At 42.9% G+C, this 14564-nt stretch overlaps 1 protein-coding gene across 7 annotated transcripts in view; it reads right to left on the bottom strand.

The window, feature by feature from the left end:
• Positions 1-14136, bottom strand: part of KAT6B (lysine acetyltransferase 6B) — a 110731-nt gene extending 96595 nt beyond the window's left edge. For 3 of the 7 annotated variants that reach the window (XM_032115660.1, XM_032115658.1, XM_032115659.1), the window contains exons 1-2: positions 12052-12151; positions 5779-6675 (exon numbers count right to left, since the gene is read on the bottom strand). In XM_032115660.1, the coding sequence (XP_031971551.1) occupies positions 5779-5873 (95 nt within the window). In that variant the 5' untranslated portion in view covers positions 5874-6675; positions 12052-12151. Of the gene's footprint in view, positions 1-5778; positions 6676-12051; positions 12152-13506; positions 13810-13890; positions 14017-14046 lie in introns of those variants that run through there. The other 4 variants (XM_032115657.1, XM_032115655.1, XM_032115654.1 and 1 more) reach the window with 4 other exon arrangements.
• Between the last annotated feature and the right edge of the window lie 428 nt (positions 14137-14564).

The following is a 14564-nucleotide window of genomic DNA, read 5'->3' as shown; positions in this document are numbered from 1 at the left end:
CCCTGTTTGCAGAAATTCACATCAGAAATTGAAAACTAACCTCTACCCTGCCTTAGGAAGGAACAGACCAATCTAACTCAGGAAACAGCAGTATTTCACTTACTTCCCACCATACAATTCAAGAAAACTCTTACAAGCATGCTTCTTGGGTTGGTTCAAATGTGCTAAATTGTAAAACACACACAAAAAAAAAAAAAAAGCCCCCAAAGCCACATATATCTATCTATACAGCAGTATGAGTTGCTTCTTCACAATATGGGATGATGAGACACTTCCACTTCAATATCTGGTAAGGTCCAGTATCTCAGGTGTTAATAGGACCTATTTCTAAGAATTCCCTTGGCTTATGCACAGGGTTGGTACTTTTATCATTTCAGAAGCTACAGGGACAGAAAAAACCAAAACAAAACCAAAAACTACCACCCACACACAAAACCCCCCAAAATAAAACAAACAACAACAACAAAACCCACCAAAAAAAAAAAAAAAAAAATCAAGACCCCAAACCAAAACACCCCAAAACACAAGAGCAGCAGTACCTAGCAATCATCCCAGAACTTCCAGGACTAGATATATACACAGTTAAGGTGCAGGCCACCCTTCCAAGAAATAAAGGTAACTTGTGAATTAAAATAATGAGAAGCACAAACATGAGACGTAGTGTTTGCCAAGTAATGCCAACATTCCTCAGTATTTTGTCACCATGAAGATGTTATGAGGAGAGAAACAAAGGTTGCATCTGAAGACAACAGCATTTTATGGACTGACAAAGTTCAAACCTTTTTCAAAGTTCAAACAAGATTTCTTTTCCATTTCCCCATATACAGTCTCTTCAATTGTAGCACTGCAGACACTCTAGAAACTTCTCTACCACTGTATTTTGGTGCTCAAACTCACCCTCATAAGCGCAGACACCACATAAAGCCAGCTCCCAAAGTTTGGCATTACAAATAACCCCTCATGTGTAAATCTGCAAGATACATTGTGCATTCCTTTCTGCCTCCCTGTTCTGTTTCTGCACAGTGGAAAGTCTAGAGGACTGAGGCAACAAGAAATCTAAACCAACGCTGTCTTGCTGCCTACCCACAGGAAGAGAAACTGAGCAAGGAGGAGCCTGGATGCCAAAAAAGCAATTCGCTATAGATTGGCCCTTTGCCTGAAAGACAGAAGGAGGAACACCCAGTGTCTGCACTGGCACAAGCTACATACCAGAAAACTGAAATTCAACCCATGCCAAGTTACACTTTGAAAAGCTAAATGTACGTAGGCCAGTGAAAACAAAATTAGATAGGAGTGCAGGGTAAGAGAAATTAATAAAACAAGTTTGGTTTTGCATGAAAGCTTAGAAAGACAAAATGAAAGTGAAAGAGGGATTAATAAAATTTTTCATGCCAAAAATCAGATGAAAATCACAGTTGCTGAGCTGTTCAAGAGAGCATGGAAGAGAACCAACATCAAGCCATCTCCATTTGAACTGCATCTTTGAAGTTTAAGTACTAATTATTCTGAACACAGCAAAGATGCAACTATTGAGATACACTTTGCATTCCCACAGCCCTCTGAAAATGTTACAATGGCCACTTCCTCTTCACCTTTAAAAGCTGGATCTATCCTTTTAAATTATGTCTAAAAATAAGCAAATAAAAAGCTGCCTACAGCCTACAAATATCTGTTTCTTTGAGTTTATAGTCACATAGCATTTGTGCTCAGGAAATGGCTAACTCCCAAGACTTCTTAGGTTTCATGCAGCTCCCAAACTGCAGAACCTTCCTACTGCTTGTCCCAGAGACAAGGAAAACACTCAGAGAAAACATCAGCAATGTTGCCATTCTAAACTGACACCATTAAAGATAAATTAAACACTCTTCTTAAAACTAACCGTAAGTTTTAAATACCACTTTGCTGCATTTCCGGAAGTGCATTTTAATGCTTCAAAGACTTATTGAAAAGCTAAGTATCACTCAATTTTCCTCTCTCTTCACACCCTTCCCTACTATGTAACCAGTTTTTACACTGCATTTTCTGGCTAACATATTCATACAGCCCTTTTCAGAAAATACTTGATGAGAAAAGGTGTGAAGCAAAAGGGAGGGTATCTATGCAAGATACTCTTGAGCATAAGGAAGTGCACATAAGACCAGTTAAACTGTTTAAATATGCACTGCAACATAGCAAAGTGCACGAGATCAAACTGCTGCACAACAAAATTATTTTTCTGCTTTCCTGTGTGTGTGTATGTTTTGGCTTTGTTTCTTTATTTGAGGAAGATTTTTTCTGGATTTTTTTTCAGGACATAAAAAAGACACTGCAAATCTTCCTCCTGAAGGATACCACTGTTTTCAGTTTTCCTTCATTCTTAAGGCAGCTCCACCTCTAGCTGGATGCTGTCCTTCACACACCCAGTTAACACTAAAACAGGCATCTTTTGAAGTGCATTGATTCAAGTTACCTGTCCAGACACATCAGTGAGCATTTACCTCAATGTAACCATCAGAGTACTTCAAGTAACTGAAAAGTCTTTTATATAATATACACTACTCATGACACGCTATACCACCTAGACACCATATAGCTGCCAAAAGCTACTGACCTTCCAACAAAATCTGTCTTTACATGAACGTTGTACTTCTATCTCTTCATTCAGAGATGAAAAAGCAACCCTCCACACACACAAGGAAATGGAAAGGGATGGAGTAAGCGAAGATTTAAACAGTTGCACTGCATGCTTTCTCTTGCTCTAACTCAAGAGTTGATACAACTTTGCCCAAATCCAGAAGAGTCAGAGTAACACTTGAGACACCATTTTTATACAAATCCTTTCTTCCAGGTCAATGGATAACAGGAGGAAACATGTCAGCTACATCGCTGTAACTAATTGCAGCTACTTCTAAATCTAATGAAACAAGAGAACTATATCTAGTAGGATTGGATCACCCAGTTAATACAGACGAGAAAAGCAGCTCCATATCATCACCACTAAGACAAATGTTTAGCACTTCCAGCTCCCTGTTCCAACTATTTCATAGAATGCAAACCACTCAACACTCCTGTCACATAGTCAAGGCTCCAGGTCTGCAAAACTAAATTCAGTGACACTGCATTTCCATAGTATTTATCTTCTCAGTCTATTACATACTCAGATGCTTTGGGTGGGTGACTGAAGCAAGCAAACAAAACCAGAAATCCCAAACCAAAACAACCAATAAAACCCCAAACCAACCAACAACAACCCACACACAACACAATCACACACACAGGCCATACTGTATCTCTTCTGATCACCTTTCACTCCCTCAGGAAGAAAAGTTCAGAGTCTGCATTTGAGTGTGAATGTTCAGAATGACTGAGAGCTCTAACGCACTTCTAACGCACCAAATCTGTCTCATCCTGATGAGATGTTAATTATGCATTAATTAAAGAAAAATAATCAAAATTACTCAAACTTCCACAGATATCAAAACAGACTTCTGTGTATCCCTCCATTTGTTCTTCTCCTCCAGAAAGGTCAACAAAAGACATACTAGATGTTCACCTCTAGTATTTGAAAACAAAAATCCAAACCAAACATACAAAATTAGCCACCCCAACAAAAATCCTCTCTTACTTGTGCTAGCTATAGAAAGAGCCAAAGAAACTTTAAAATACACCAATCTCATCAAACATCAGCCATTCCTAAGAGATGCCAGTTGGAGAAATTTATTGTATTAATGTCAATAAATAATCTTGACATGCCCCATACTGTCACTTAAATGTTTCCAATAAAAATAGCCTAACAGTTTTCTTGCAATGTCATTCTTCTTATACACAAATTAACATCAATTTCAAATGAAGATGCAGTCACATCCCAATAACAGGGACAACTTATGTACACTTACTTTCAGAACTGTCCCTGAAGTATATAAAGCCGCACATAGTGAAGAACAGTAAAAATCCCATATTTAAAACAAGTCTCTATATTTGCTCAGTAACCCTGATCACAGCTAGCACAGCTAAGTGGACACTACACTAACATGGAACTACTGATTCACCAACCTCACATCAAAACTATTTTTGTCAGGAAAAACCGTATGCCAGTTTTTAAACACGCAAGTCACACTGCTAATTTTGAGGCACCCAAATGAAAGCTTATTTCTTGCCAAAGCACTTGCTAAAGAACAGATTTGTTTGGCTAACTTCTAGAAGACAGATTTATCCTTATACCAGTATTTTAGTATGGCAGTAATGGCTTTTTTAGCACCATGACCCAAGTAACATTCCATGCAATGGGTGCCAGTCCCAGTAGGTAGCCTAACAAGGGAGATTTTTGTTTCTACAGAATTCACGTTACTTGGGTTGCTCAGTACTCCAGCCCTCAAATTTTTCATGTCATTACAGTATCAGAATTACAGTAGAAACTCAAAGTACTTAAACAGACAGCTTTATCACTACAACTAATTAAATGTTTATAGTGTATGGCTACAGCAGTAATTGCACAGTATGCAGCACTTCTGAATTTCCATTCAGATTATAGAATGTGAAGCTCCATGCATCCCTCAAATACCCAAGAGGTCCAATTTGACAGAAATAGATATCCATATATAAACGCAATCATATTTAACATACCTTTAGAGAAGCTCACAAAAATAAAGCTACAACTACTCACCTCTGACAGTTCTCTAAGCAACTGTTCCTGAAGACCTCACTAAATAATTCTAACACAAGCATTTTCTATTCTGCATCCTCCATCATCTCACAATCAAAGGAAAAAGATGAATGAAAACCATCATTGAGCTTCTAGGAGACACTGGTGGCACCTCTACAATAGCAAAACTCTCTGAACTATTGCACGTCTAAAACAACTGACATCAAACTTGACCAGCCAGAAGAGGAAAACAAAAACAAAAAAAGAAAACAACCTCAAACCATCAACTTACAAATAATTGTAAGTCAATTCAACTACAACAAGTAACTTTCTTTCCCCCAAGTACACTGAAAATTCCAAACACACTTCACCATACGAAATGGGAAATGATCAAAGAATGCCTGCAGACATGTCTTTGACACTATCATTTCATAAACAAAAAACTAATTGATAACTCTTTCTCCCTCAAGGCTGAAACCCTGTGAACAATTAACTTCAAGACAAGACTCAAGTAATAGCAAAAATAAACCCATGTAGGGAGTGCAACAAAAGTGAAACAGGAGGAGGATCCTGCAGTTTAGCTCAAATTGACACTCTAACACCGTCACTTCTGTTCCTAGAATATTTACATTAATTCCAGTTTCTATTAATTGTCATTTTAAAGCTAACTATGTACATACAAATATAATTAAAAAATAATAATTCTAATGGTCTTAAACATCACTAAGTCCCACCAGTGGTACTTCAGGTGGTGGTCAAACCACAAGAAAATCAGTATATCCAGGCAGAAAATGAAGGTAAAAGGCCACAATCAAATCATACTGCAGATTTCAGCTACACCAGTCTGTCAGGCAAGACAGAACAATCTCATACCTACAACAGAGCATACAGCTGTACTCTTCCCTGCTGCTCTGTTCATCTACTGAAAATACACAAAGCAAACTATCCAATGCAGAACAGCAGGACATAGGGAGCCAAGTAAAATTCATTTACCAGCACTGGTCCTGCACGCATCTTGGATATACATCCCCACTCATATATATTTAAATGGGTAAATAAAGCACAAGAAGAATCATTACTTTTGTATTAGTTTAATAAACAAAGGATACCAAGAAGAGTTTTTCATTACTACATTAGCTCTCATTTTTCAGACTTACCTGGTCTTTTTCATGGGGTAATAGGCTGACAGGTGGAAGGGAAGCTGGGAAGGTGCTGGAGTATTTCGGAGCTGCTTTGCTTTCCAAACTGCCATAATTCACTCTATACTGAGGACCATCCTTCAGTAACCTCCCATTGTTCACAGCACGTTTGGCCCCTAGCCGCAACCTCTGCTGAAAGGCAGGATTGTTGAAAATACTTGCTAGGTCATTTTGACTTCTCAAATATTTCTCTATGTTTTTCAGGGAGGAGCCATTAGGTTCTTGAAGCCCTTCAATTGCTCTTCTCAAGAGTTTATTCCAATCCACATTACGAAGCTCATTACAAGCTCCTCTAGATCCCTTAACAGATTTGGGAATAGTGCCAGGTTTAACACATGAAAACCGTCCAGGATTATCTGGGTCCTTGTAGGATGCAAGACCTTTGTTAGTAACTTTAAGAATAGAACCATCTTGAACACTAAGTTCCAACTGTTCTGAAACAGTCTTCTTATCTAATCCATGGGAAGCACAAACAGCATGACATATTCTCTCTTCAGAAGGCCTTTGCTTTTGCTTTTTAACTTTTTGTATAGCTTCCAGAATCCACTCCGTATAAAGAGGGTTGGCAAGTTTTACCATGGTTGACCAGTAATTGTTTCCAGCCAAGAGTTACCCATAGAGGTTCCTCCTTATCCTTTTAGCAGATCTTTCCGAGGTTGTTCACACCTCAAACACAAATGAAAGGATTCCACACACTGCTTGGACACATGTCAAAAATATCCACCCTGAGGAGTCAGAAAAGGCAGAGAAATACCTGCTGACTGAAACTTTCCAACTACATTACTGTTAGCGAAACATAGAAGGGATTCATCTGTGATGACACCGGCAGGTCCTTAAAAGAAAGTTTGTTGCAACCTTTGAAAAGAAAAAACAAGAGGCAGGGAGAGAATATAGTTAATGCTAAAGTACTAAAAAGAAAAATCATATTCAGACATGCATTCATACTATAGATGCTACAGCGTAGAAAAATCTTCGTGATGTTATATGAAACATTTGTCAGTTCCCACCCCACACCAAACAAGTCATCATAAAATCCTTCTGCTTCTCATAACAGTCAGGGGATTTAATTTTCCTAAATTCCATCACCCCAACACTTAACCTACTACTGACCTATTGGACAATTTCCATTCAGTCAGGGATCTGAAAACACTCCCTAAAACAAACTGCCTACAAATAATTTCTGCATGGATTATACATGCACTAGAAAACCCAAACAAACAGAAAACCAAACCCCAGCCAATGAAAGTCAAATTATTAACCACTGCCAATTCTTACAATATCCTGTGTCTAAGAGTTCTGCCATGTTGATTACACAACTCAGGAAAATCAAAACCAAAAGTATCAGAATCAAGTTACAAGTATTACACCCTTCATTAATATTTAGGTACCCTACAAAACCAAAGACATCACAAATGCACTTCTCATTTTAAGGCATTCAGCACAGGGGCATTTTTGATACAAATCCTTAGGAACAGAAATTAAAACTAAATAACAGGAGGCATTTTCACATAAATAGGTTGTCAGCACACAGATGTATTAAAAGAGGTCACAATGAAAAATGTTTTATTGACTCACAGTTAAACAAAAAATTTTGTTTACTTATTATGGAATACGTAACTCTAACAGAAAATTCAGTGTCTACAAAAACTCATCTAAGAAACCTGAAAGAACATGTTGATGAGGAGTTTATTCATTCTGGGAAAATATATGAAAAATATAAAACAACAGTCTCACAAATTAAACTTAGACAGGAGTTGCATAATGAATAAATATTTTTGAAGTATTCTTTTTTTCTGCCATGAAGTGTGAGTGAGAACTTCTGAAGGCATTAACAGAACTGTATAATTACTTTGAATCAAAGGAAAACAAAAAACAGAAGAGAAAAATTTTCTTTCTCAATATATGGGTTATCTTGTAAAGTAGAAGATTCACCAGTTTCACAGCAAAAATTTAAAATTAGTTAATATGCAACTACATTTATAAAGCTATGGCAAACAGCCTACAAATAACAAAATCATCTATGATTACACAAGTCCTGGTCCTCATCTTTCTTCATTTACTCCAGTCATCCTGCATTTAAATCATGTTCAAAAACTTGAGCAAATTATCACTAGGAAAAAACCCTGAACTGATACAGTAATCAAAAGTATTTCCAACCTGTTAAAAAGATTCCTCGGCAACTATGAGGACAAAGAATATAACACCACATCCTTTCTGTCCTATACCTTTTTCTTACTCTGTCCTTCAAAAATGTCTTTAAATATAAATTCCAGCTCATGTTTCACACATTATTATACCTACACAACAGGATTAGTACCAAAAGTTCAGCTGGTTACTGGTGAGTATAAAATTTTTCTATACCCAAATAGTCAATATTAATCAATTCATTTTATGAATCTGTCCTTCTTGATTTTGATCAAAGCTTAAACATTTTCAGATTTATAAATATGAAAATTCAAGTGACTGCCAGACTGAAAAAGACACATTCCTGATGCAAATGCAGGGCCTGAATGCTGAACTGGCTCACATACTGAACCCTATTGATCTACACGGATTGAATCCTGTTTCTTGCTTACAGACTGTACTCATGGAAGTTGTATTTGATAACAGGTCTGTGTATTTCAAGTATCTGTAATCCAACAATAACTTGTTCTGTAAACAGACATTTTCACTTACTCCAGCTAGCAAAAGCCATTCTTTCCCTAACAGAACTGTTTATATTCACTGTTTTCAGATAATTCCAAAATAACTCTGTAGCTACAAAATGCAGACAAATATAGGGAAGAAAAGAGTTTCCATGGTGTTATAAACCCTATAAATTCTCTCACAAATCTGACACTGAAAATACAGTAACACAACAAAGCAGAACTCTATATATAGTGAAGGCTCACTCAGATTTAGACTATCTCATACACTCTTCCTATACATTTGGAAGTTCTCTGTAGCTACATATAAAGCCCCAGATTCCTAGAAAGCTACTTTTAAAGTTTAGTTAGGCTGCTCCAGTGTAAGTCTTCATTAAGATAGTCAGGACTTAATTAAATGCTGAACACTGCATTTGCTGAGTCAGACATACCTGCCTCAGTTTTACATCTACTGCAGTACTGTTGTATTAAATTTCATACAAGAAACCACATCACTGCCATTAAATTCCAGAACACACAGTACAGGGTCTGTTCCAAGCTCCTGGACACTGATGAACATTTCAGTATAAATGCTATAACATGGGGTTTACAGGAATTTTTATTGGCCAGTGACTGTGGCAAAAGGTTAACATAAACCTATATCTTCATATAAAGTCTACTGCTTGGTACAGGAATTTCACAGCCATATACATTCAGAACTACATTTTTACTTATTTACTTAAAACTCCCTACATGCAATACAACCTTCTGCATGCTAGCACCTACTAAATCAACACCAGTAGAGTGTATCAGCAGGAACAGAGTTTCCAACACACAGGACAGGATATGTCAGGAGGAAAAATCAAGACATCTTAAATACACACCTTCCAACAGCATCTAAGTTCATTCTGCCTTAGAGAGCCATGCAAAGTGCATCCAACCCAAGTTTTTAATTGTTTTGCCTCTCTTACTCTGGCGCTTGGAGTGCACATGAACTTGAAGCACAGCACCCTGACCTCCATGACTGGTATGCCAAGGTCTACCACACGTTAGATTCAAAAGAACTTATTACTAACAAACATCTTTCCCAGCAAAAAAAATTGGGTGAGTGATCCTGGAGCTATAAATTAAGGAACTCTTTCAGCAATCAAGACAGGTCAATGCAAGATTGGCCATACAGAAATACACACATTTACATGCAAAGTGACCAGATAAAGACAAAACAAATTTTTTTAGAAACAAGCTTTCAAGACTCAACATAAAAGGACACTCAGAAACACAAAGTTACATTCGGGTTACTAAGTTTAGAATGCAATTCTACCAAAAGTACAAAAAGATGGTCACACATCATTTAATATAAAAAGTGTGATGATTACCCAAACAGGTTTTGAGGAAATACCATTTTAAAGAAGTGACTATAAATTAGTATCAGGCACTCATGTCTATTTATTAATCTTTCTCCCCTTGTAATTAACTAACTTTTAATCAAGCCCTCACCACCACTCATTCAATCATAAACTAGATTTTCCATACTGTTAAATGCACAGGACAACTTCCACATTTTATAGCAACAGTCACAAAGTTCTTTCTATGTAATTTGTCATATTTCAGCTTCTTCACTCTATGGTATCTTATTTTGAAAATAAAAAGCATTTGAGAAAGTTTGACTGCACTATATTACTGACCGAGTCTGTTAGCAAGTCTACCTCCAAAGAGCTGCCGAACAGAAGCATGAGAGGGTGAAGTACAACACACTACCTCTAAAACATGAAAAACCGTCTCTAGTCAAGGCTTGTCCCTTTACCTAGGTCATAAATTATGAGATAAACACAAAGAAGTTGCAAAATTTCAGCTTGGGATTTAGAATGCTTGCAAATATGCCCTTTATAAGGCACATACCTATTGCACAGCTGATTATAATTAAAGAAGGCAGTGACTGAACACTTCAATCTCAGGTGCCATCAGTAATCCTATAATCCTCTAATAAGGTGGTTTTTAGACTGAACTAGGACCTGGAATTGCTTCCAGGTGATCCAGATTGTGAAAACAAGCTGTGTAGTCAAAAGAACAGCAACAAAAAAAGCTAAGCTTCTCTCCAGAAACAAAACTAAAAGTTACTACACAAATATCACAACATACCATCTAAAGGGTTTTTTAAAAAAATTAACGAAAAGTTTGCTTTGGCTTTCGTAAATGTAAATGCAGTTAAACTTTTAAAAACTGAGGTTAACACGGCTATAAAAAACAAAAACAAAAAGAAAAGGGAGAGAAGAGGACGCAGCTGGGGGACATGACAGCAACCTGCCGGTGACCTGTGATGCACAATCTCATTCTGCTCCCTCCTACCTGCTCTGCACACACTCAGGAGAAGCAGCAGCAGGCCAGCTCTCTGCTGCAGCATCAGGGTCAGGTAAGGATTGCAGCAGAGGAGGAGGAGGAAGAGAAGACTGCCATTGCATTCCATTTTTGCCATTTTTCTTTGCTCCAAGCCATTACTTAGAATTCTGCAGCTAATCAACTCTGCATTCCACCCCCCTGTCAATTAATGATGCAAAACAGACAAGATAGTTGTTTTGCTATTGCAAAATATAGGGACCTACAAAGAGACGTGGAGAAAGCAGATCCTGGTAAGGACTTCCATCACGCATATCACTCTTAAAATTACTCAGGTCACGAAGCCAGCTATTGTATTATTCTTTACACAACACACAGTTTCCAAGAATAACATGAAGGGGCAATGACACATATATATGCATTAAAAAGACAGATGTGTAGACACTACAGTAACTTCAAAAGGACACCAAAGACTTGGGGGCATGGAGAAGAGTGGCACATCTGAACCAAACTGATGGAAGTGCTCGTGCTCTGAGATATCCCACAGGCTTTTTTGAGATCATATGCTTAAAATCATTTCACAACATGACAGCAGCAAGCGCCACCAGCGGAAACAGCATCAGCACAACGTGACACCAGCAAAATCACCCAAATTCACATTTCCCACCTTCTCCCACGGAAGTTCTGAGCACTTTAAAATACAGTACTAGAGAACAGCAGGGAATATGGGAAGGTAATATTCACTGTCAAGAGTTCACTAGGAAAAAGTGTTTCACTGAAAATATTTCTTCTTGGGATAGTGGTTTTCAACAACAGAGGTGGGTATCCATCTGCTCTTGCCGGAGAGGGTTATTCTCAATGCTCAGTGACAGAGTGCAAGAGGTGAGGTCCGGGCAAAGAACACACAATGTGAGCATCACTTCCAAAACGTGGCACTGCCAGGCTGAACTATTCCCCTCCCCAACTTACTTAAGGTTTTTACGGTATAGCCCAGCCACGGAGATGTGCAACGCCTAGAGCCTCGGGCCAAGGCATTGTTGCATTTGACAGGGGCCGAGCCGGGGCTGGCTCCGCGCCCTGCACGCCCTGCTCCGGGATTTGCCATTCCCGAGGCAGGAACCCCCAGCCCGCCGGCTCTGCGCCCCGGGGCGCGGCGACCCGCGGGCAGGGCAGCCCAGGGGAACGGGGCCGTGCGCGCACCCGCACCGCGGGCGGGTCCGGCGGCCGCGCGTCCCCCGCGGGAGGCAGGTGAGACCCCTCCGGTACCACTCACCTCCGCGGGGGGAGGAGCCTCCTCCGGGCGCCGCAGCGGCTCCCCCTGCTGCCGGCTCTTCCGCCGCTCCCGCCGCCGGGCCGCGCCGGGCCGCCTGCCCCGCTCCGCTCTGCCCGCGGCCGCCGCGACCGCCCCGCTGCCGCCGCGCGCGGCTTGGCGCACCTACGCCGCCATTTTGTCTCGCCCTGTTGTACTTAACGTGAATCCGACATGACACTGATTACAGCCCAATGGAGGCTCATTAAAACCTTACCTACCCCCCGCCCCGCCCACCGCCGTCCGCCATTGGTCCGCGCCGCGCACGCCGCTGCGCGCTCACGGGCCGCGGGGCGCTGTCCGTCACCCGCCCACACCGGCCCCGGCCCGCCCGGCAACCGGCCCGGCGCTCCCATTGGCGGGCGCCGCCTGTCAATCACGCGCCGCGCCCCTTTCCCTGCACGCTCAGCACCGCCCACCCGCGGGAGGGGGCGGGGCCGGCGGCTGACACTGGCCGCCGCCGCCGCCACACACGCGCGGCCCCCGCCCACCCGCCCGCCCCACCGCTGGGCCTCGGGAGCTCGCGATTGGCCACCCGCCCCGAGCGGGGGCGGGACTTCTCGCAATCCCGCCCTCCCGTTGGCTGCCGCTGCCGCCCGTCCGGCACCCCCCCACTCTCCGGCCTCGGCTCCCCGCCCCCCCCGCCACCGCCCCAACCGCTCCCTCCCGAAGTTTGTTCGGGAGCGCGAGCGCTGCCGAGACACCGCCGGCGGCCGCCTGAACCAGCTCGGCAGGGCGGGCGGGCGGGCGCGCGACACACACTAATGAGCAGCCTTAAATATTGAGCGTCACGCGCGTGCCTCAAAGCCTGGCACTCGCCCGGGCGGGCGAGATGGAACAGCATGCTCCCAGCATAACCCTCCCAAGGTGCCTGGCACTGGCAGCCGCTTATCGCGCACACACACACCCCGCACCGCCGAGGGAGGGGAGGAGGGGGTGGGAACGGGGACGACGACAATGACTCCCAGCTCTGCAGCCACATGCAGGTCCCTGCAAGTTTCGCCATGCGAAGCACAGGGACTTCTGTCACCCCGTCTGCGAAGGAACAATTGCCGCCTCAGAAAGACAGGGTGGGAACATGCAACACAAAAACCTCAGCCATCCCCTGCTTCCCTCCGCCACTCCATTCCCCCTCTCCCCACCCCATCCAACCCAGCCATCACCTCCTGCTGCTGCTCCCCCTCCCCTGCAAAACGCAGAGCATTGCAATGCATTTACCCAGCGCAAGTGTCTGCAAACACGTGCATCAGCCTCCAATGCTAAAGGAAAAAAAGTACCCAGCCTAGTGACAAGCCCCCTGCGCTGGGAGAGGGGAGGGAAAGGGGGTTATTATGGCAAATTGCAGCCTGTCACCCAATGCAAAACAAACCCCATCGCATGCTCCCTATTATCCCCCGCATAAACTCCTGGGAATCTAACCTCCGATGCAGGTTCCCCCCTTTGCTTGCAATGACCTCCTTTCTCTGCCCGTGTGTGTTTCTGCAGCAGCGGTTCCTGCGGAATGTGCTGCCCCTGAAACGCGATCGCGGCTCCTCTCTCTCTCGCTCGCTCTCTCCGCTCTGTCTCTCGCTCGCCCGCTCGCTCTCTCTCCTGGCTGCAACCAGAGCCAGGAACACAACAACAACACAGCCTCCCCCCACCCCCTTCCCCAAACACATACACACTGAAGAGACCCAGCCAGGAGAGCCAGACGAGCCGGGGAGGGGGTGGAGGGAATCCCCAGCCAGCGGATTGATTGCACCAGTTACCTTCCCTAAGCCCCTCCGCGAGAGGGAAAAAAGAAGATGAATACAGAGAGAATACCTTGTCTCCCCTCCTCCTCCTCCGCGGGGCTCCTCTTCTCACTCCAAAATACTAAAAGGTGGACGGGCAGATCAGACACACGCGTTCAGCTCTCGGCGGGGGAGGGGAGCCACGCGAGCAATTATCATTAATTTAGAAATTAAAACAGAAACCCACCCCAGACCTCCAGCCTCCCCGGTGCGGGCGGACGCAGATTGCGAGGACTGGTGCTAAGACACAGGACCTGATAACAGCTAATTGAAAGGTTAATCTACATAGGCTGTGACAGAAGAGGTCCCTCCCCACTTTTTTATCTGCTGTTGGCAAGTGGGAAATTGAGCTCCCCCCACCTTTTCTCTCTAAAAAAAAAAAAAAAAAAAAAAAAAAAAAAAAAAGAGAGAGAGAAAGAAAAAAGAAAAAAATAGAAAAGAAAAAAGGAGAGAGAAAGGGGGAAAGGCGATAAAGTTTGGGGGGCGGCGCGTCCCCTGGGCGGGAAGGCGGCTACGGAGAAGTGGCCACCGGCGCCTCCCGGGGGCCCTTAGCCGCCCTCGGGGGGTCGCGCTGGGCTTTCCGTCCTACATGGGGCGATTTGAACTGTCTCGATGGAAGCACCCCCACAGGCAGCCTTTGGGGCTTGAACACTCCCCCGGGCCGGGGGAAGAGGGCTGTGCTTGAGCCGACCATAATTAGTCTGA

Source organism: Corvus moneduloides, chromosome 8 (genome assembly GCF_009650955.1).
Source record: "Corvus moneduloides isolate bCorMon1 chromosome 8, bCorMon1.pri, whole genome shotgun sequence".
Taxonomy (NCBI): domain Eukaryota; kingdom Metazoa; phylum Chordata; class Aves; order Passeriformes; family Corvidae; genus Corvus; species Corvus moneduloides.
The sequence above is the reverse complement of the archived record's forward strand: the minus strand, read 5'-3'. Positions and strand labels throughout refer to the sequence as shown.